Source organism: Larus michahellis, chromosome 2 (assembly GCF_964199755.1).
Source record: "Larus michahellis chromosome 2, bLarMic1.1, whole genome shotgun sequence".
In the NCBI taxonomy this organism is placed as follows: domain Eukaryota; kingdom Metazoa; phylum Chordata; class Aves; order Charadriiformes; family Laridae; genus Larus; species Larus michahellis.
The window spans coordinates 26684639-26703460 of NC_133897.1; the positions used below are offsets into that span (position 1 = coordinate 26684639).

Consider the following 18822-nt stretch of genomic DNA (forward strand, 5'->3'; position numbering starts at 1 on the left):
AGACTAAGTCTTTAAAAGTTTGCAATGGAGGGTTTAATTGATACTCCTAAACTCCACATTCTTTTTTTCTCTCATTTTCTGACCTCATTTCTGAGTCAGAGACATAGAGGGTGGAGTATAATAATTCTACCCAGGCCATTTGACCAGGCAAGAAGCCCAAGAAAAATTATTTTTCCATATACTAACATTAATAAGTAGTAGAATCCCAGAGTTATTTTGCAAGACGTCAATTAGTATTTTGAACTTCACATTGTATAAATTAAATGTTTCTCAAGGTCCTTGCAGTATGGCTTCTCCTTTTAAATTGTATTCATTTTGGTTTTTTTGGCCATCCAGTCTATCATTTTCTTTCTTATTTTCTTCACGTATATTCTTTGATTTCACAGTAATGTTACAAAATGCTATACAGTTTCTACATGGAGATCACCCAGGTGATGCCAACATGCACTTTTTGCAGTAAACTCAACAAAAATGCATGTGATTTGGTTAATATTGAGACAGATTTACCTTGTTAAGGTTCTTGGGGGTTTGTTCCTCTCCACCCCCTACATGGTACAACCTCCATACTAGTGTCCTCCCATGGGGAAAGACCAGTACACAAGCGTTCTTCTTGAATTCACAACTCATCTGCATCCAGATGTAATATTTTGTAGTGAGACAGTTCTGACAGCCAATTTAATTGAATCAGTCAAAAAAAATCTTTTATCTGGCTTTTTGGGACTACATTTAACTGTCTCTGTTACCCTACACTCAGGCTAAATAGCCTATTCTTAAAAAAATCCTACCTCTGTTTCCTACCTCTAGAAATCAACTTTACAGTGATTTCTGAGATGTCAAAAATACCAAGAGGGGCTACAAGCAAACACCTGATGCTCCAATACACAAACTCCAGCACAAGAATAATCTGCTGACCACCATGCCCTGCCTTCCTCAGGCTAAATCCTTTCCAGAATGCGGCTTTACTCAAATTGATCAACAGCCTCTCTAGCCCACTTTCATCTGCAGGATGATTTAGGATTCAGGTGTAACAGGAATACAACAATGCTCATACAGGCTTTACCAAGAGCTGAGGCATACCCCCATCAAAAAAGAAAGACTCCAAGATGGCATCAAGTATGAATTCGCAATGGTTTTTACATTTTATGCTGCAAATAAAACATCCTATCAGGCCTTTCCAATTAAAGGTATTGTATTGTATTGTATGTCTGGTATTGTACCAGACATAACTGCACATTTTTTCAAATTTCAAATGAAAAACATGAAGAAAATAAAACTGTATTTCTTACTTTCGACGGAACATTTCTGCAAATATGCAGCCAACGCTCCAAAGATCAACTGGTGTTGCATAGCTGGACTGAAGCAAAACTTCAGGAGCTCTATACCACAAAGTAACAACCTGTAAAACAAAAAGGAACGTAAGAGACAGCACGTTTAGCTACACAATTGCAACCTCCTAAGTGTTGTATATACAGCTCCCATTTAGTTTAATCCAAAGTGTAAAATCTCACAGATCAGGGCAAACTGGTTTGGCCAGCGCATAGGAAAAGGTCCTCGATGGAAAATCTCAGTATGGATAGCTGCAGTGGTGATGAGTTGGGAAGTGAGGCCACTTCTTGTCAAGAACAGTGCGGTTCAGGGTACCACAAAAATACAATGTCAGAGTAGAGCATTGGTGTGAGATCACAGTATCACAGCACGCTACCAGAACAATGCTTTGATGCTTTTGCAATGTACAGACCCCAAACACTTTCCAGTGGACATCTGAACTCTCCATAGAGGAAATATGAGTCTACTGAACAAGACCTGCTTTTCTTAAACAACTTTTGTGGATCCCGTAGATGTAGTCACCAAACTGGAAAAGAATAAACTAGGGAATACTGTGGGTTTACCCACAGGACAAAACAGCCCTTGTCTGTCCTAAGCCCTTCATAGTTTATGTATTACTTTTTGTAAAAGAAATGGAGTTAGCTCAAGAGTATGGGCCAACCTGGGTAAACGTGTCTGACCTGTCTCAAAAGTTCTCTCTTCATGTTGAACTGAAGAAATTATAACTTATATTTTTTCAGTTGGATACAGATTAAGTCAAACCCTCCTCAAAGCTGCCCCTTACCAAAGGCTGTCCACTGTGGTTTCCTCGCACACAGAGATACCATAAAATGTCAGTTGTCAACTAAGCAACGCAGCACAGGGACCCCTGGCAGATTTCTGACCTTTTTAGTTGTATGACTGTCTCTGCTCATGTGCTGCTGGTTGGACCAGCACTAACTTCTCTCACAATTTATTTCCAAATGATACACCCTTTCCCAGGAACATACGCCTGTAAAGCATCTGCTTTTAGGCTGTTCTTGTCCTGGTGGTCATGTCGCAACAAGTTGTAGGGACCCAGTGGGAATTTTACTGGCACTGCTCCATCGATGTACTTTGATGAGTCCTGCACATTGGACCCACAACAGAGATGGGACAGTTTATATTTATCCTTTTGTTTCCCACAAGTAGACTAAATACAGATGAGGCTGACTGTATCTTCAGTCTATTTACAGAAGAACACAAGGAGCTTCTTCAGAGTCCTGTGTGAGCTTTTATGTTGCTAGAATATAATCTCAGAGCCACAGGAGTTTCTCACTCCTGAATGCAGTTATAATCCAGCCGTAACAACACAAGATCATCAGCTAAATATCAATATTTTCTTAGAGCGTGCTATAATTTAAACCTCTGACTATCAATCTGGGGGCAGGGAGGGTCTCAACAATTATTGGTTTGTTTCTCCAACAAACACAAAGGTGGGAGATGCAGCATTCAGGAGGAGCACAGAACAAAGCAAAAACACTGAAAAAAAACCAAGTGCAAAGATAAGAATGAAAATAATTTTAAAAATTATGTTAACTAGGATAGTGAGTTCTGAATTTCAAGACCAGTACAAAGAAATGTGTAAGACGAGTGGGGTTTTTTAATGATAACAATATAATTGTCTTCTAAGCAAAAATAACAATGGAAGTAATCAGCCGAATTTGCTGGTCAAAGCCAGCTGAAACAAAAGCAAATACAACATTTATTACAATCATTACATGCCCTGACAGCCTTTGGAACTACTGAATGGCTATTGAAGGGAGGTTCACGGATATTTGCACAAGTGGTCATATTTGCTAACAGTCCTCTTAAACACTTTGATGTCTATTCATAAAATTTGTCTTTGAAACAGTTCAATAACACAGTGCAAAGTACTGCACTGGCAAGCTAGATGTCCAGATACCTGTCCACAGAAACAGATTCCCGTGTGGAAGTTGGGCATTATTTAACTACATCTGTCTTGTTCCTGATTTGCTACCATACCAGTGACGCTTTTCCAAAATATTTCTCTCTATAAAACCCAGAAAAGTTTCTTCAGACATTTGCGCCAGGGGAAGATGACAAATGTAACTGGAGGTCAGGGATTTTTACTGGAGTTGCCCAATCTGAACCAGATAGAATACCTCTTAAAACACATACACATTTTTCCTGATGCAGAAATACTTCTCAAACTGATCTGCACTTTTAGTCTCCCAGGACATTCATGGAAAAGCTTATTGAGGAATCGTTGCTTTGAGAAATTAGATATAACAATTTCAATCCATTATTGTTTGTCAATGGCAGGGTGCAGTGTCAGGAGCAAAAGCTGTGTGATCTCTGATCTGCAGGAATATCACCAAACCTCACTATTCCTGGTTTGAGATCCACACAACCCTTCTCACACAGAGTGGAAGGGTGTTTTATTTTCCCCAGCCCCACCAGCCCTGCCACACTAAGGCTATGCACTCCCACAGGCAAAGGACTGGGGGGATGCATGGTTGTGAGACAGCTTGAATACTTCTGACAATGTATGCCCCAAACTGAAGTCCCTTTTCCAGGGACATGGGGCACAGGACAGCTGCGCCTTTCCTGAGAGGAGTATCGTAGCTCGTGGCCGGTCGCTGGGTGCTCGCTCAGGGGGAACAGTGCTGTTTTCGGAAGGCTGCGGAAGCGTACAGCATATTAGCTGCTTCTCCCACGTGACCACTTACTGGCACAGTTCCCCAGGCGTTTGCACCCTGCTACGATCCATGCATGCGTACACAGGGGACCAGGAGATTTTTTTTTCTGAGTAATTCAGAAACTTAAACCTTTAAAAGAAGTTATTTCCAAAGTCTTACACCTAAATTCCAGCAAATGCCGGATTGCTTTATAGTCAGAGAGTAAGTAATCTGTGTTGAGCTGTTTTGATATACTCTGTCATTACTGTGTAATTATAAAAGTGACCAAGTAACCTTTATGGTTTGTCATATGCAAGTTTGTATTTCAAAATGTGAATCTGAAAGGGATCAAAATGTACTAAATGTCAGTTTGCACACAAATAGTGCCACAGATGACTCCTCTAGTGGTCAGGGTCGTCTCCTGAAAAGCACAGGATGATGCAGATGATGCAGTGGTTTTGACAGAGTTTCACACTCTCTTTCTCTTACCATAGAAACCAAGAAAATATTTGTGGACATTCCATTAACATTTGCAGATAAGTAGAAATGAAAATTATTCTGAACACAGGATATGGTGAGGCTGAACAACTAGATCATCGCTTCCTCTTTAGCACGGTTCTGACTTAGAATGAAAAAATGCTTTGCTTAGGTAAGCCACACCACCAGTGAGACAGGCTCTCCCTGAGAGAAAGAGCTCTTGATAAAGAGCTGCTTGATAAAGTCCCATTTTTAGGATGAAAAAAGCAAGCACCTGCATTGGTACATTGCCCTCAAATTCTGCCTGTCCTCAATATCTGACACACACGTAATGTGGCACATGGTGATTGCTCTGTAGGAGAAGGGGTCTGCACTCACGTGCTGACGGAGATCCTAAATTCAGCACAACACTCCTAAATACTTTGGAGGTTGTAGGCTTTACTGACCGTGTTGCATTTTAGTCCTCCTCTCTAATAGACTTCCCTCCTTTGCCTCCTCCTTGCTTCCCCTCACCCTGCCTGGCCTCTCTAGCTCCTTCTTACACCAGCCAGGTTCCTCCCAGCTGTCCCCAACCTCCTGGCTCCTCTCCCCTGCCTCTGCCTTTCTGCCACATGCCAATGGGCCCCCTGACAACATCACCAAACATGCCTAAACCCCTGCTGCTCATGTGCAAATGCTCGGGTGGACACAACTTGCTGCCCTGTCGCATTCTATGTGCTCTGCCTTCCCTCACATTCCCCATCTGCTCCCTTGCCCCCCCAAACTCTCCTGAATTTCACACCCTGTCCCCTCTTCTTCCAACAGCCTCCAAATGCGCCTGGGACAAATTAGCTCCTTTTCTCCCTTTAGCTTCTCAACTCACTCTGCCTGCCCTGAGGATACCCTATGACGTTTGTATTTCATAGATTAAGCTACATACAAAAAGACTGAGAATAATTCATACACTGGAAGGCGTACATACCTAAAAGAGTAACTATGCTCCTTTTCCAGTGCACATTTTATGTTTCCACTACCCAGGTATGATGGGATGATACCAGATAAGGATGATATCAGATAAGGATGATATCAGATAAGGATGATATCAGTAGCTGAAGATCACTGCTTCTAATAATTCAAATGTCAATAGATTTAGGCAGCTCTTCAGGAGAAAATAAATATGTATCTGAGAGGTATTAGAACGGAAAAGAAAATCTGCAAGTCTACCAAGGCTGTGTATGACCCCCTAAAGAAGGAAATGTGCTCAGTGAGAAGCAAGGGGAAAGCTGCATTTAGAGTGAAAAGAAGAAAGAGAACGTTCTTTTGAAATAAAGCTTTCTGCCGTCTTACACCTGACAGATCTTGCCATCTGGGACCATCTAGCCCCAGGAGTTTCAATCCTGCACTTCATGGTACCTGTTTCTGATGAAAAATCAAATCAGTGGTAAGTATCTGCTCACTAGCCATGTGAAAACAAGATTGTGTCAGTCTCATTTAATTTCCATTTACTTTACAGAGCAGATTTTCACTTTTGCATAACTGCTTAATTTAAATGGATCTGCACAATACACAGCCCTCCCTTTCCAAATATAGTTGCTGTCTGAATAGCACACAGTTCAAAAAGGACAAAGACAAACAGAGGTTTAGGGATGGGGTTGAGTAACACAGACACAAAAGACTACATTTCGGTTTGCCACAGACTTAAGTACAGACCAATGCCCAGTTGCACAGCTACAGGAACAAAGCAGGGATCAGACTGTAACACAGTGGCTATGTCTGTGCTAGGAAATTAAATGGGACAGGAAATGTTCCTTTGGCACTGAGACCAACAGGCACAGAGTGGCCTATGTCCATATTATTAAATTCTCAGCCTCCCAGAAAAGGTGACCGCATGCAAACTGCTTATTGGGAATGGTCTCTGGTCCATGCTTAACTGTGCCTAGGAACTGTCTGAGGAAAGGCTGGTTGGCATAACTCAAAACCATGCCAGGAACCATTCTAATAATTTAACAGTATAGACAATCGAGCTCCAGTACCCACGAATGTTTCCTGGCATTCTTTAATCTACCAGCCAGTGAGTCACGCTGTGGTCCCGGGTCTTCCTTTCATTCCAGAGAGAAGGCATTTTGCCATGCTTCCCTCCTCTCCGCTGATTCAGAGGGGGCTCCAGGAGGGTGATGGGGTGGGAGAGGCATGGCCCACTCCTTATCTCACCCAGCAGCTGATCTTATTATATCCTAAGTGTGTTTTACAGGTCAGATGAAGACATGCTGCAACTGCTTATGACTGGCCTGCATGTAGACATCTTTTTAGACATCTAAAGCTGGATGAGATTAATCCTACTCTAACTAGTTCTGAGGGGACTTTGAAGAGGCCTATAAAACCTTTTAAAATATTAGCTTTCATAGAAATCATGCCACAAAAGCAATTAGGAAGATGCTTAAATTCATACAAAGTATCTTTGAAACCAAATAAAATTCTTCTTCCAAATCTTTCGCTTTTGTAATTGTGGTTTCTACTGTACTCTTTTTGGTGCTGATTTTGTTAATTATATTTGCCATTAGACACCGGCTCATTTCATTGCTTAAAGCATTTCAGCCTCATGAAAGATATTTGTAAATTTATTTTTTTTACATTCCCTAACATGGTTTTTAAGCGAAGTTACTTTGTTCTGTTCTCACTAATGGGGATTTCACATTATTTTGGGGGCACATTTTGACTATTTTTCATTTTTTCCCTTTCTTTTTTGAGTAAAAATGAGGGAACATAGCTATAGAATATATAGTGCATTATGTAGAATAAAGATCTTCAGTGTTGCTTCGTGGTCTCCCAACTTCACAAAAAATCTATCACTTCAAACTGTTGAGGAGGATTTAAAGGGGAATCTTTCCAACTTTACGATAGAGCTGCTACTGCATGGCTTCTTTTTCAGCTCTGGGACTCTAAAATGACTTGCACAATTTTCTTCAAACTTTGTAGAAAATTTCTCCTCAGCTGTATGACTAAGCCTGACACATTCGCCACAGACTAGTTGTAGAGGACAGAATTACAGATGGCTAAAAATCCAGGCTTGCATATTGATTGAAGCCTGGCTTCAGTCTCCACTGCGGGGAGACTCTAACACACCTCCCTCTCTTCTTTGAAGAAAGCATTGATTGAGGTCAATGTAATATTAAAATTGCTTAGGAAAAGAAAGAATTTGGCTCGTCATGTTTCATCAACTGCAGTTTGGAAGACTGCCTGCCAACCAGGATTGCGCAGGGCAGAAGTGACAATTCAGAGGGTAGGTGACACTAAGTTATGGGGTGGTTGCATTTCTGCAGGATCACAGGCTCTGGCACGTGCCCTACATGCTGCTCTGAGCCTCCCTGGGCAGCCCAAGGTGGTCCTGCTCTGCGCCATGCGGGCAGACCTTTGGCCACCTCCAGCCCTCTCCCACACGGCTCCGCTGCAGCAGTGAGGACATTGCCCCCCTCCCCTTCCACCTCCATGCCCCCCAGGAACACCCCAGAGAACTGCAAGAGCAGAACACACCTATGGGATACAGGGAAACTTTGCTGGAGAGAGGGGCAATGAAAGAAGAGATGAGGAAGGGAGAGAGGGATGATGCCTTATTGCACCCTGCAGCACCTGCACAGCAACCTCCAGCATGGGGAGAGAGCCCTTCCAAAACACTGTCCAAAAGGTGTAATAAGGCCAAGATAGGAGCGTAGGCTGTTTAAACTTTGTACAATGGCTTCAACATATTTTTCATCCCTGGTTTGGAAGAGGAGTGTGTCTGCTTTACTTGCTGGGGACTGCCTCACTGTATATTCCCACCACCATCCTTAAATCATTCACTAAGCGTTACGTGTTTATAAAGCGTAATCTCTTTAATCTATCTCCGAAGACCTATTATTATTTCTAACCATAGTGGAGAAGGTAATAATCACTACATTATACAAGGTGCTTTAGTTTCCTGGGATAATACCAGCCTGAATAATTATATTTGTTTAATCTCTTTTTTGAGTAGCGGTTCTTCGACTATTATCTGTTTTCAGTTTCATCACAGAGATGGGTATGGCTGGAGAGAACGGTTCTTTCTTAGAGAAAGATAATTACACTTTGTCTGTTTATAGAAACATTAAAATAGTTTCCCTTTTGAAGTAAAAGTGTACCAAACTATCCCGGTGGCTTTTAGAAAGCACTTTATTTCCTGACAAAAGGTTTAAAAAAAAAAAAAAAATATGACATCCTTTCAAGTGCTATGGGCCTCATGAAATGCACATGGTAATAGCAATTTTATCTCTTTATTCACATTTGTCTCTGTTTTAGGCACAAGCTTGATTAACTGCTTTGTGAAAAGTGGAAGAGTTCTTGTTATTATTTCATTAGTTAAATCATCAAGCCAAATATTATCTATTTATAGAAGACACAAATCCTGATCACATGTACCACCCACTATCAAGTTGTTTTTTTAGAATGTGATCTCCTTTTTTTGATGCTAAAACATTTGTGCTTTGAAGAAAGCAAGATTTAGCATCTACTGTGAGATAATGGCAAATAAAAAAGCCATTAATTTCTTTGATGGTTTAGATACACAAAACTAATCAGAATTTTGCTTTTTTGTTTCTAGGAAGAACCACATAACCCAGTGTGATGGTGCTGCTGAAGAATATTTCTAGGTACATCCGTTGTCAGTAGGAGTGCGTGCGTGCGTGTGTGTGTGTGTGTGTGTTTGCACATCATGGGTGTGTATATAAACACTAGCGGAAGATACTTTACCTACATTTGGTGGTTTTTACCTCAAAAGTCTCTGTGCACTAAGCAGCTGTGTGCAACAGCTACTAGAAAGGAAAACTGTCTCTCAGGATGAGGTAATATTTTCAACCATCAGTGATAATTCAGAACTTACCTCAAAACTAATACAAGGAAATACATTTCCATTAAGCAGAATATTTCATAGAATTCTCTACCAACACCTACAGAGAACACTTCTGAGAGACTACCTGAAACTTCACTTGAAAAGTGTTTTATCTTTATACAAAACGAAAGAAGCAAAAATAATATCAGCAACACTGTCGTACCTGATCCAGAGCTGAGGAAAGTCAAAGAAAGCTTTGCCAGGGCTTGCCGTGCATTAAACTCAAACCCATGATGCCCTAATCTCTGAGCTGCAGAGCAGCCTTCTATGGAAGGACAGCTCAGTTCTTTGCAGAAGTGGTCAGCTTTGCATGCAATGAGGCTTGTGCTGATATTGCCATGTATTTACATACAGAGATACTTGACAACACTCACAGGCTTTAAAAAAAAAGTAGCCAATCTTCAGTCATGCTTGAAGACTCAATAATCAAATTTGTAGATTGAAACTAATTATTAGCAAATTCTAATGATCTATTTCAGAGCTGAAAAAAAACACAAAGGCAGAAAGAAATAAACACCATTGGCTTCTTATACCAAGTCTTATATCAAGTCAAACATCTGCTCTAAGAAAGAAGAGAATTCCTTCCACAATACCAAAAGAAACAAAGCATTAAAAAGGTGACAGCCTGCGACTGTGCCTTGGAATACAGGTCTTGTTATGGATCTGGCTGCAGCAATTTGGCACATTTCCACTTGCTCAATCACCTGTTGGCATTAGCTAGCTGAGGGAACAGTCATAATTTCCAGTACCAGATCTTGGGCCTTGTTCCAGTTGCTTTGCTGTGCTCTACGTCTTTAGGTAGCCACAAAACCAACTCATCTAGCACCCTACATATTCCCACTGGGTGGTATCCAGCTCTTCTCACATCACTTATGCCCAGTCCCTGGGAGAAGGAGAACATGTAGCTCTAACTTGTGCCAAGGACCAAACCATGGTGGGCTCCATGCCGAGATCCTCAGAAGCTGCCCTTGTGACTGCATGGTCTCTTCCCGAGTTCATCAGACTAGAGAATATGAGCTTTACCACTTATGGTTTGGCTTTATAATGAAGACCAGCTTTCCATTGCTACTAGAAAACCAGAGTCTGGTTAACAGAAAAAAGTCTCCCCACTTCCTGGGGTGCTGTGTTAGAGTTCGGTTTTGAACAGAAAATAACTAAATAAAGCAAACCCATGAAAGCCACCACAGATCCCTCTCCCATGGAACTTGGGTCCAATGTTGGAATTATACAGGTTTCCAGAAAAAAAGAAAAAGATTAACTTTCTATATACAGATGCAATACATGGATAGGTGTATGTGTTTATACGTACTTAAACATACCACAGATCATTAGAAATGAGTTGAGTTTTGAAGTAAATATCAACAGGACAAGGACCTGCTGTAGACATGTAATTTCGTGGCAAAACCAATGACTGTAGAGAATGACAAAAAGAATAAGAGGAGTCTTCAGGCTATCTGAATCTCACATTTAAGTAGCTTTGTGAACTTAAGACTGATAAAATCCCAGCACAATCAGCTGACTTTCCAAGGCTGTGAGCTTCGTAGGTATCTTTACTCATCAAATTCCTTTTCTTAATCTGAAAGCGTCTGTGGGTCTTAAGTGTAGATGGTCACACACGTTAGAAAGGCCTGTGCTGGAGAAACAAGCACCTGAGCTTCAGCTGAAGCTCTACTGCATTGATGCACGTTTAGGCAGAGAGATACCCTAGATACCTGAATGTTTTCAACAGAAGTCCATATGGAGTCCTACCTGGTGAAGCCTGTAACTAAGAGTGATGGTGGAAGTAATATGTATTTGCATCCACATTAACATCTTGTACAGATGTTATTATGTTAATCTCAAAGTGGAAACTCAGCCTGAAGGAGACTTAATTGGCACCTCCTATATCCAAGCAAATACTTTGACCACTAGGCTAGGGATTTTTTGGGTGACAGCTCTTTCCTTGCCTTTGCTGAAGCCAAGTCACTATTTTGCCAGGAGTATATGAGTCATGGGGCAAGACTCTGTCTGAAAGTAGCTGAGTGCTTAAGAACAATCAGCTGGAAGGGGCGAGGAGCCGAGTTTCTGGATACTGCTCTCTGGAATGTGTATGCATTTTACATTAGACCATCACTGGATAAAAATAAAAGCAGGCATTAATTACATTAACCAGGCTGGATTCTACTTTGGATCTAGGCAGATTGTATTCCATCTCTCTGACTGTAATGGATGGGACTCATAAAAACTCTAGAAGATGACATTCTATTTTATTCTGTGGAGAAGGAAGCAACATCTCCTCCCTTGCTATTTGATACGCTACTCACTAGCCAAAACTTAGGATCCACAGTACAAAGCGAAGCCCAAGATTTTTAAAGAACCCAAAAGAAAATTTCCTCCACTTATAAGTGCTACAGGATTTTCTAAACTGATGTTAAGTATCTGAAGATTTAACAGAAAACCAGAATGTTACAGTTGGTCCAATACTAGACATTGTTAGGTTTTATTTCCCAATTTTAACTTTAAAGCTTATATGATTAATTTATGTTATTTTCAATAAGCCAGATTCCACTGTAGATTAATTACAGATAACATTTTATTAGTTGGATGAAAAAGATCTGAATTAGTCTAGATCACTGTAGACTACTCCAGAGTGGTTATAGACTTATAAAAATATAAAATGTTCTATTTGCAAAAATAATATTGTAGAACAGACCCATCTCTCTCAAAATTGATACAAAGCATCTTATTTAAGCTAAAGAGATAATAGCTTAAGACTATACAAACAGGAACGTTCAAGGTAATGAGTGCTTTCATGTTACAAGTTCTCATGTCTGAGGGCACTGCATCAGGCTAAAGGACAACGAGATAAGAACAATATTGCTAGTTACTAACAAATGGCAGATAAAAGAGCTCTTCTGGATTCTGATTAAGTGACAGCATTCTACACATTCCTGTGAGTTGAGAAAGTTTGCCTGAGAACAGCAGCTATGTTACATGTGAAGTACCACTAAACAAGCATATCTCTATGTTTTCAAATTCCAGTGTGAGTAATGGCTCTTTCCCTCATCTCTGAAGACTGAAACTCGAACAGAAGCTCCCTCACTCCTTCTGGACATGCAGGAATAACTTGCCGTGCTTCAGTTTCCATTAAGATGTATAAATGTATATGCTAAAAGTAAAGAGAAGTTCTGTAGGACTCCGTGGCTGCGAGCCAATGTTTACAATCCCCCGGGTGGGAAATGCCGGGTGAAAGGCTCTCCATGGCAGGCTGTAGGAGTCTTTGCTGTTGCCGCCAATGACCTTCTGCCTCTGTTTTCAAAGTAGCTCCCTTGTTAACCCCTTGCACACTGTGTGCACAGAGGCCTTAGAGAGGAAACACTTTCTCTGAGAGTACAAATCCACTTCCAGGCATCTGTTTGACAGACTCCGATTTCAGCAGTGGTTAAGGGAGTGTGGACTAATATATGTATTCTGCATCTGCTGTTGGAGCTGAGCCACTGAGATGTATTTTTAATAGTCCAGAACTGGGTTTAGCTGTGTTCTACATGTTACAAAGAGAATCTTCTCAGCTTCCGGCAACGGACATCAGTTTACAGGCCCAGGAGTTGTGAAACACTGAGCATACCGAGTCTCTAGGAGAGAAGGAAATATCCAATTTACAGAGATATGTTTTAGTACTCTCTGGCCAATCAGTACCAATGTTGTTTGCTGCTGGTGGCAATACCTTCTCCTGGGGTCTCGTAGGGAGAGGAATGATACTTAAAATTGAAGACAGGCTGAACTGCCATTGGCACAATGGACATACATCACAAGGGAGCATCCAGTATGGAATAGAGATCTACTACTTTAAAAGGTTTTGCCTCTCTTCTGCCCGGGAATGAAAAATACAATATCCAGGAGGTCTCCTCCTGCGTCACATCCCTTTTGCTGCTCTGTGAATCACTCATGGCTCCTAACTGTTCAGGCAGAGTCCTTATAAAAATGATAAAACTGGACACACAGGAAATGCCTTCTAAAATGTTTATCACAATATGTAATACATCCTTGAAAAGGAAGAATAAATCAAATGGGAACTAATATTCAAGAACTAGTCTAAATGCTATAATGGTCTCAGAGAGGGAGCCAAGAGCTTTTGTGATAACATCAACCTTACTACCAGTTGACCTTGGAATAATCAGTTTCATAGTCTATACGTGTTCCCTCCTTATCATCATCATGCTTGGCCATGCCTTTTCCCCACAAAGATCTGTTCTCACAAGCAATCATTCCATGCAAAAATCTCCCTACATATTCCCTGCAAGAGTGCCTGCCATCTCCAGAAAACTTTCACAGCATTAACAGCCACACAGGGACAGCAACATCCTACCCCCACTTCATGAACTTTCAGAGGAAGTTCTGTAAATAACATCCTCATGTGGTCAGGAAATCCTTCAATGCATGGCTCTATGGATGCTGAGGAGGAGAGAAGAGAGAAGCAGTGCTAGAAGCTAGAGCTTCTGCAGAGAAACCAAGCCCGAGTGCCAACAGCTCTGGGATTGACACAGATCAACAGGCCCTGAAGTTGCTGCATGGTCTAAGGGTCTAAACCTAAAGGTAGAGAATGGACAGACGAAACTTATAGGACCTCATCTATTCTTCTGAGACAAAAAGAAGTCATGCATGAAAAGGCTAATGTTATTAGGCTGTATTAAAAATGCCAACTGGACATCTTATAAAAAGCTCTAACCTAGCGCCAACTATGCATGTAATTCCAACTGATTTCAGTGGAAGCTCTGGGTGCTTAGACGAAGACATCTTCAGACAGTGGAGTCATTTATATTTAGACCCATCCTTCTTTTTAAGTGTTAGTATTTAAGAAGTAGTTTTAGAAACAAGAAATTATAAATAACCTATGTTTTCTAGAGAGTATACAATTCCATCTAATAAATACTATTTATTTTTTCTAGGAAAGTGTCGGTCTGCAAGGAAAAGGAATTTTTTATGATAGCAAACAACAAATGTATTTAGTTTAGAATATTTTTCTTTTTTGTTAATATCATGGGGTTATGTTACTGCTGTTTAAAATCATTAATGATTGTGGGATCAGAAACTAAGTGTTTTCAAGAGCTAACAGTATGATTGTTTTTAGAAGGATACTCTCAGGCTGAATTTAGACCAAGTTAGTTTTTGTAATATGAAGCTTTTACAAAACATGGGTCTAAATGACTCCTTCTTAAGCTTTTTTATTTACAAAGCATCTTTAAACACCAGATAAACTTTGTTTTGTTTTGGGCTACTGCAAGAAAATTTGAAAATGAAACTTGTTTGAAACAAAGTAGGAACAAGACTAAAATAACCCATTAGGATAATTCAGCAGAAAGAAAACAGAAGTGAACAGCACAATTAATGAAAAAAACAGAATGGATTTTAATTCTTTTTGGTTACAGTAAAGGTGTTATCAGCAACAGTAAAAGAGGCCTCCAGTGCTTCATCTGAATAATTGAAGTGTTAGTCTGGCAACATGCCCTGAAATTAATTACGTGGAGACTCATGGTATTTCTTAAAACAGTTCTGGGGTGTAATCTTCAGAGTGAAAAATAATGTCGAGTTCTGGACATGACATCTTTTAACCATCCTGCTGTTCCTGTCTCTAGGACCTGGGATCAACAACAGTTGACCGGGAAATGCTGTACAAAAGAATGCCATGTGTTGTAGCTCACACATGAGGCACAAATGTAATTTTAATCAATTACATCTCAGGCAAGTACAAAGTAGATTACTTACTGCTCCCATAAAAAATGATCTATAAATCAGCTTCTTTTTCAAAGTTTAAAAGACTTGCCTTGTCCTTGACTGGAGAAGGAATCCATGTACTTATGGGAAATGAAGCCCATTCTAATTAGTCTGACTTCCAGTGAAGTTTTACATATTTTATGATGAATAGTAGCTCACTAGGTTTCAAATATATGATTTTTCATTTTCATGAGAGAAAAAGAGGAATCTGTAATTTGGAAAGGAATTTTGGTATCAGTACATTTATGTTGCTAAGCATAGACCTGCTCTTGAACTTCACTGACTTCAATGGGACTCAAGGACTCTCACGCCTGTCAGTGATCAGTAGCTAAAGATGAAAGATAAAGATGAAGAAAAACCCTTTTCTTCATCTAGTGTTTTTACGCCACTTTGACAGCTTGTTCACAACTGATGTCCCTAATTGTGAATAAATTACATTTATAGATGCCATTAGGGACTGGAAATGTGTAGTGGGTCTTTAAAGTGAATAAGAATCAGTTTCCACATGTGGTAGGATACACAACTGTTGGTTACAATGGTATAAAGAAGGGATCCATGCATAGGTAACAGCACGTATATTAGTAAAAACTGAGTTATTTTGTGCCTTGGCTTTTACTGAGGGAAACAGAAAGAGTCCTTCGAGACTCTCGGAACTCTGCAGATTCATTCTGGTAAGGGGCAATCAACAGAAGCAGCACATATATAATACAGTCAAGCTTTTAGCATGTCCTATTACCGAGGTTACCTATATAAGACCCTGTTTTCAGCACTTTTTAACTTCACCAAAATTTCACTGATTACAATAACATTTTCCATGCTGGATCTCTCTGGAATATACTCAGCTTTATTGGAGTATTTCAGTTGAAGCCATTCAGGGGTTTCCATGAGTGAGGCTAGGGAAAAATACATGGTTTGCCCATCTTAAATTCTGGTGACCTTCTTTTAGAGAAGCTTTGGTGCCCTCATGTTTTGGAACAAGGGCTGTGGAACTTGACCTCTATGTCAAGGAGGTGCCTCTTGCTGTCCTTGTAAAACTTGGCTCCAAATTTGGCCATGTCATAAATCTGAAAAACAGCACATGCTCAGTAAGGATTTATACTAGTGTATAATTATTGAACTTTCGGAAGATTTTGTTTCCAACAATCATGCTTCAGGCCAGCTCCAGGGTGCTCAGCAGGACATCATGGCATCTCAAGCATTTGACTGAGTGTAGAAAGCCTGTTACTCTATAAATGGTCTATCCCATGTTTTAAGGGGAACCTATCAGACTCAGTCACAGAGATTAAAATAGCTGGACACACTGGTGAAAGTGAGTATGAAAGCCAGATTAAGAGAACAGATTAAGACATCCCCTTGTTGGATTGAAGAACAATGGGGAGTGGGAGTGCGTGTGGAGAGTCAGGGTAACTGACACCAACTGGGAAAGAAGACTATGATTATGAAAGGAAGAAGGAAAAATGACCAGTAAGGCATGTGAGACTGGGATCAGACAAAAACTTTTAAAGAAGATGGGGACTGATGAGGAAGGTCTGAAGCTGAAAGCAGTGGAGACTGTGAAGTTGGTGAGGGGCACGTCTGGAGCCCGGTGGGAGGGCAGACTTCACAGAGGATTTGGGGTGGGAGCTAGATTTAGTAGTGGGAGCAAGTAGTAGATTTAGATTTAGGAGACTGAGCTGGAGAAGATACAGGAATACAGGTTTGAGAGGAAGGAATAGCAGTAGCTGTGTGTTGGAAGATGAATGGGAATCTAGACATCCTGCCTTCTAGTTTAATCAGCTACTTATGACATCCATCCACTATAGCCAGATATTCTCCTAGCTTAGGCTGAAGAAATCTACATGACTGATCCATAGGTTGAGCCCTGCTGATTATCAGCGTGAGTATGAATATAATGCCAAGTGAAGAAATTCCATTTTTTATATACTTTTCTTACAGAAGAAAACTGCACGTGCACAAACACATAATAGAATACACGACTTCCATACTTTGCAGCTAAACCCAATCACCAAAAAAATCTGCCCAAAAACCAGAAACACAAACAAAGGAAAAAACAAAGTACTTAACGCCACAAAGAGCACGTGAGTTGCGAAGTGAAAACAAGCCTGTGGCAACAAGGGCCACTGGTCACTGGAAGACGGTCCAAGTACATCTAAAAATGCCATAGAAATATATAACAATTTAAGCTCATAACCATAATTTCTTCCCCGTCAATCAAACTACAGACCTGCTGTAGCTGCAAACCCTGTCACTGTCTAGTGCAGTTGGTTTTCTTCTCTATACATATTGATAGTTTTCATACCAACTTTCTTCTTCTTTGGAGAGGTTGCCTAATATCTGCAAGGCTATTTTACCTGTAGAAGAAAATAACAGCAACCTGTGTATTAGTAGCAAAATCACGCCGTGGCGTATAGTAAACCAGGAGTATAAAACTTCCTTAAGAAGATGCCAACACCTTAACTGTTTATAAAGACAAAGAAAATAGAAAAATAGTATCAAACTAGCATGTTTATGCAGCCTCCTGTTTTTATCCAAGTGTTAATGCTGTATTGTGGGCTTTTCCCTAAACCAGATAACTGTAAGGACTGATTTCATTGATGAGTTTAAAAAGGCAGCATTCACTGCTACTGAGGGTCTCCTCCTTGCAGCTGTTGCTGTGATGGGTTGTACATAATGAAATTTCTCACTCTTCCCTCTGAAAACTTAACACCTATAATTTAACATTTAAAACACAGCCTCTGTTTAATCATCTCACAGCAACAAAAATGCATATGCATTGACATAATTTTATTTCTTGTAACAAAATCATTAGATTCATGCCGCAACAACTGAACTGCTCCATACACAGTATATAGTTAAAACTGCACAACTGAAGCCAAAATATGCACAGCTAAAAGGAATGTTACAGGGGGGCCTCTCTTAGTGAACAAAGCAGGCTCAGTTTGGCTCTTTTTCCCTAGCGCTACCACATCCGCACATCGTTAGTTGGAAAATTCCAGATATATGCTGTAATTTTTTTGTGCTTTTTTTTCCCAGTACACTTGAGGCTTTAGTGTCCAGATGCCATTTTCCCCCCCTTATCTGTCCCTGCTCGTTTGGGTCTTTGCCAGTTGTGGTCAACAATTAATACAGCAAAAGAAAAATACAGTACACTCCCTGGCAACTGGCAGAGGCTCACAGGAAATACCAAATAAAAACTTTATTATGTATTGTTTAACTATTTTGTTTGCCTGTGGGCCACCCTGTTGTTGGTGTAATTTAGAAAAGCATGCTCCATCTGGATGATCTGTGCGCAGGCTCATTGTTCCCAGAATCTGTCACGCACAATCACTGCTTCAGCCTGTGGCCCTCTGCAGAAAGAAGCAAAGGCATGGCAGCCCTCCAGCCTGCATTCCTTTTCATTAGACAACTTGTGACCAAATGTTAGAATAGAAGAGTAACCTTTTAATATTCATGTAATTAATTTACTTTCCCCTTTAATTATAAACCTTCACGTGAAAAGAAGAAAATAAAAAGACTTCCCTTCATGATTCTCCTCCCTCCCCCATCCTTTCTATTTGCTTTTTGGGACACGGAAGGTGCTGGGAGTTTCATTATATATAGGTACTGGTACCTCTGTCTATTGGGAAATTCTCATGGTCCCAATATGTTTGTGGGCTTTTACTTTATGTATTAATTGCTCTGTCACGTGGAATAGATTCTGAATTATAATAAAAAAGGAGAAATCAAATT

At 40.4% G+C, this 18822-nt stretch overlaps 1 protein-coding gene across 2 annotated transcripts in view; it reads right to left on the reverse strand.

Annotated features, from left to right (window-relative positions):
* CDK6 (cyclin dependent kinase 6) overlaps window positions 1-18822 on the reverse strand; it is a 127446-nt gene that overhangs the window by 28608 nt on the left and 80016 nt on the right. For both annotated transcript variants that reach the window (XM_074574678.1, XM_074574679.1), the window contains exon 5: window positions 1287-1396. In XM_074574678.1, the coding sequence (XP_074430779.1) occupies window positions 1287-1396 (110 nt within the window). The remainder of the gene's footprint in view (window positions 1-1286; window positions 1397-18822) is intronic.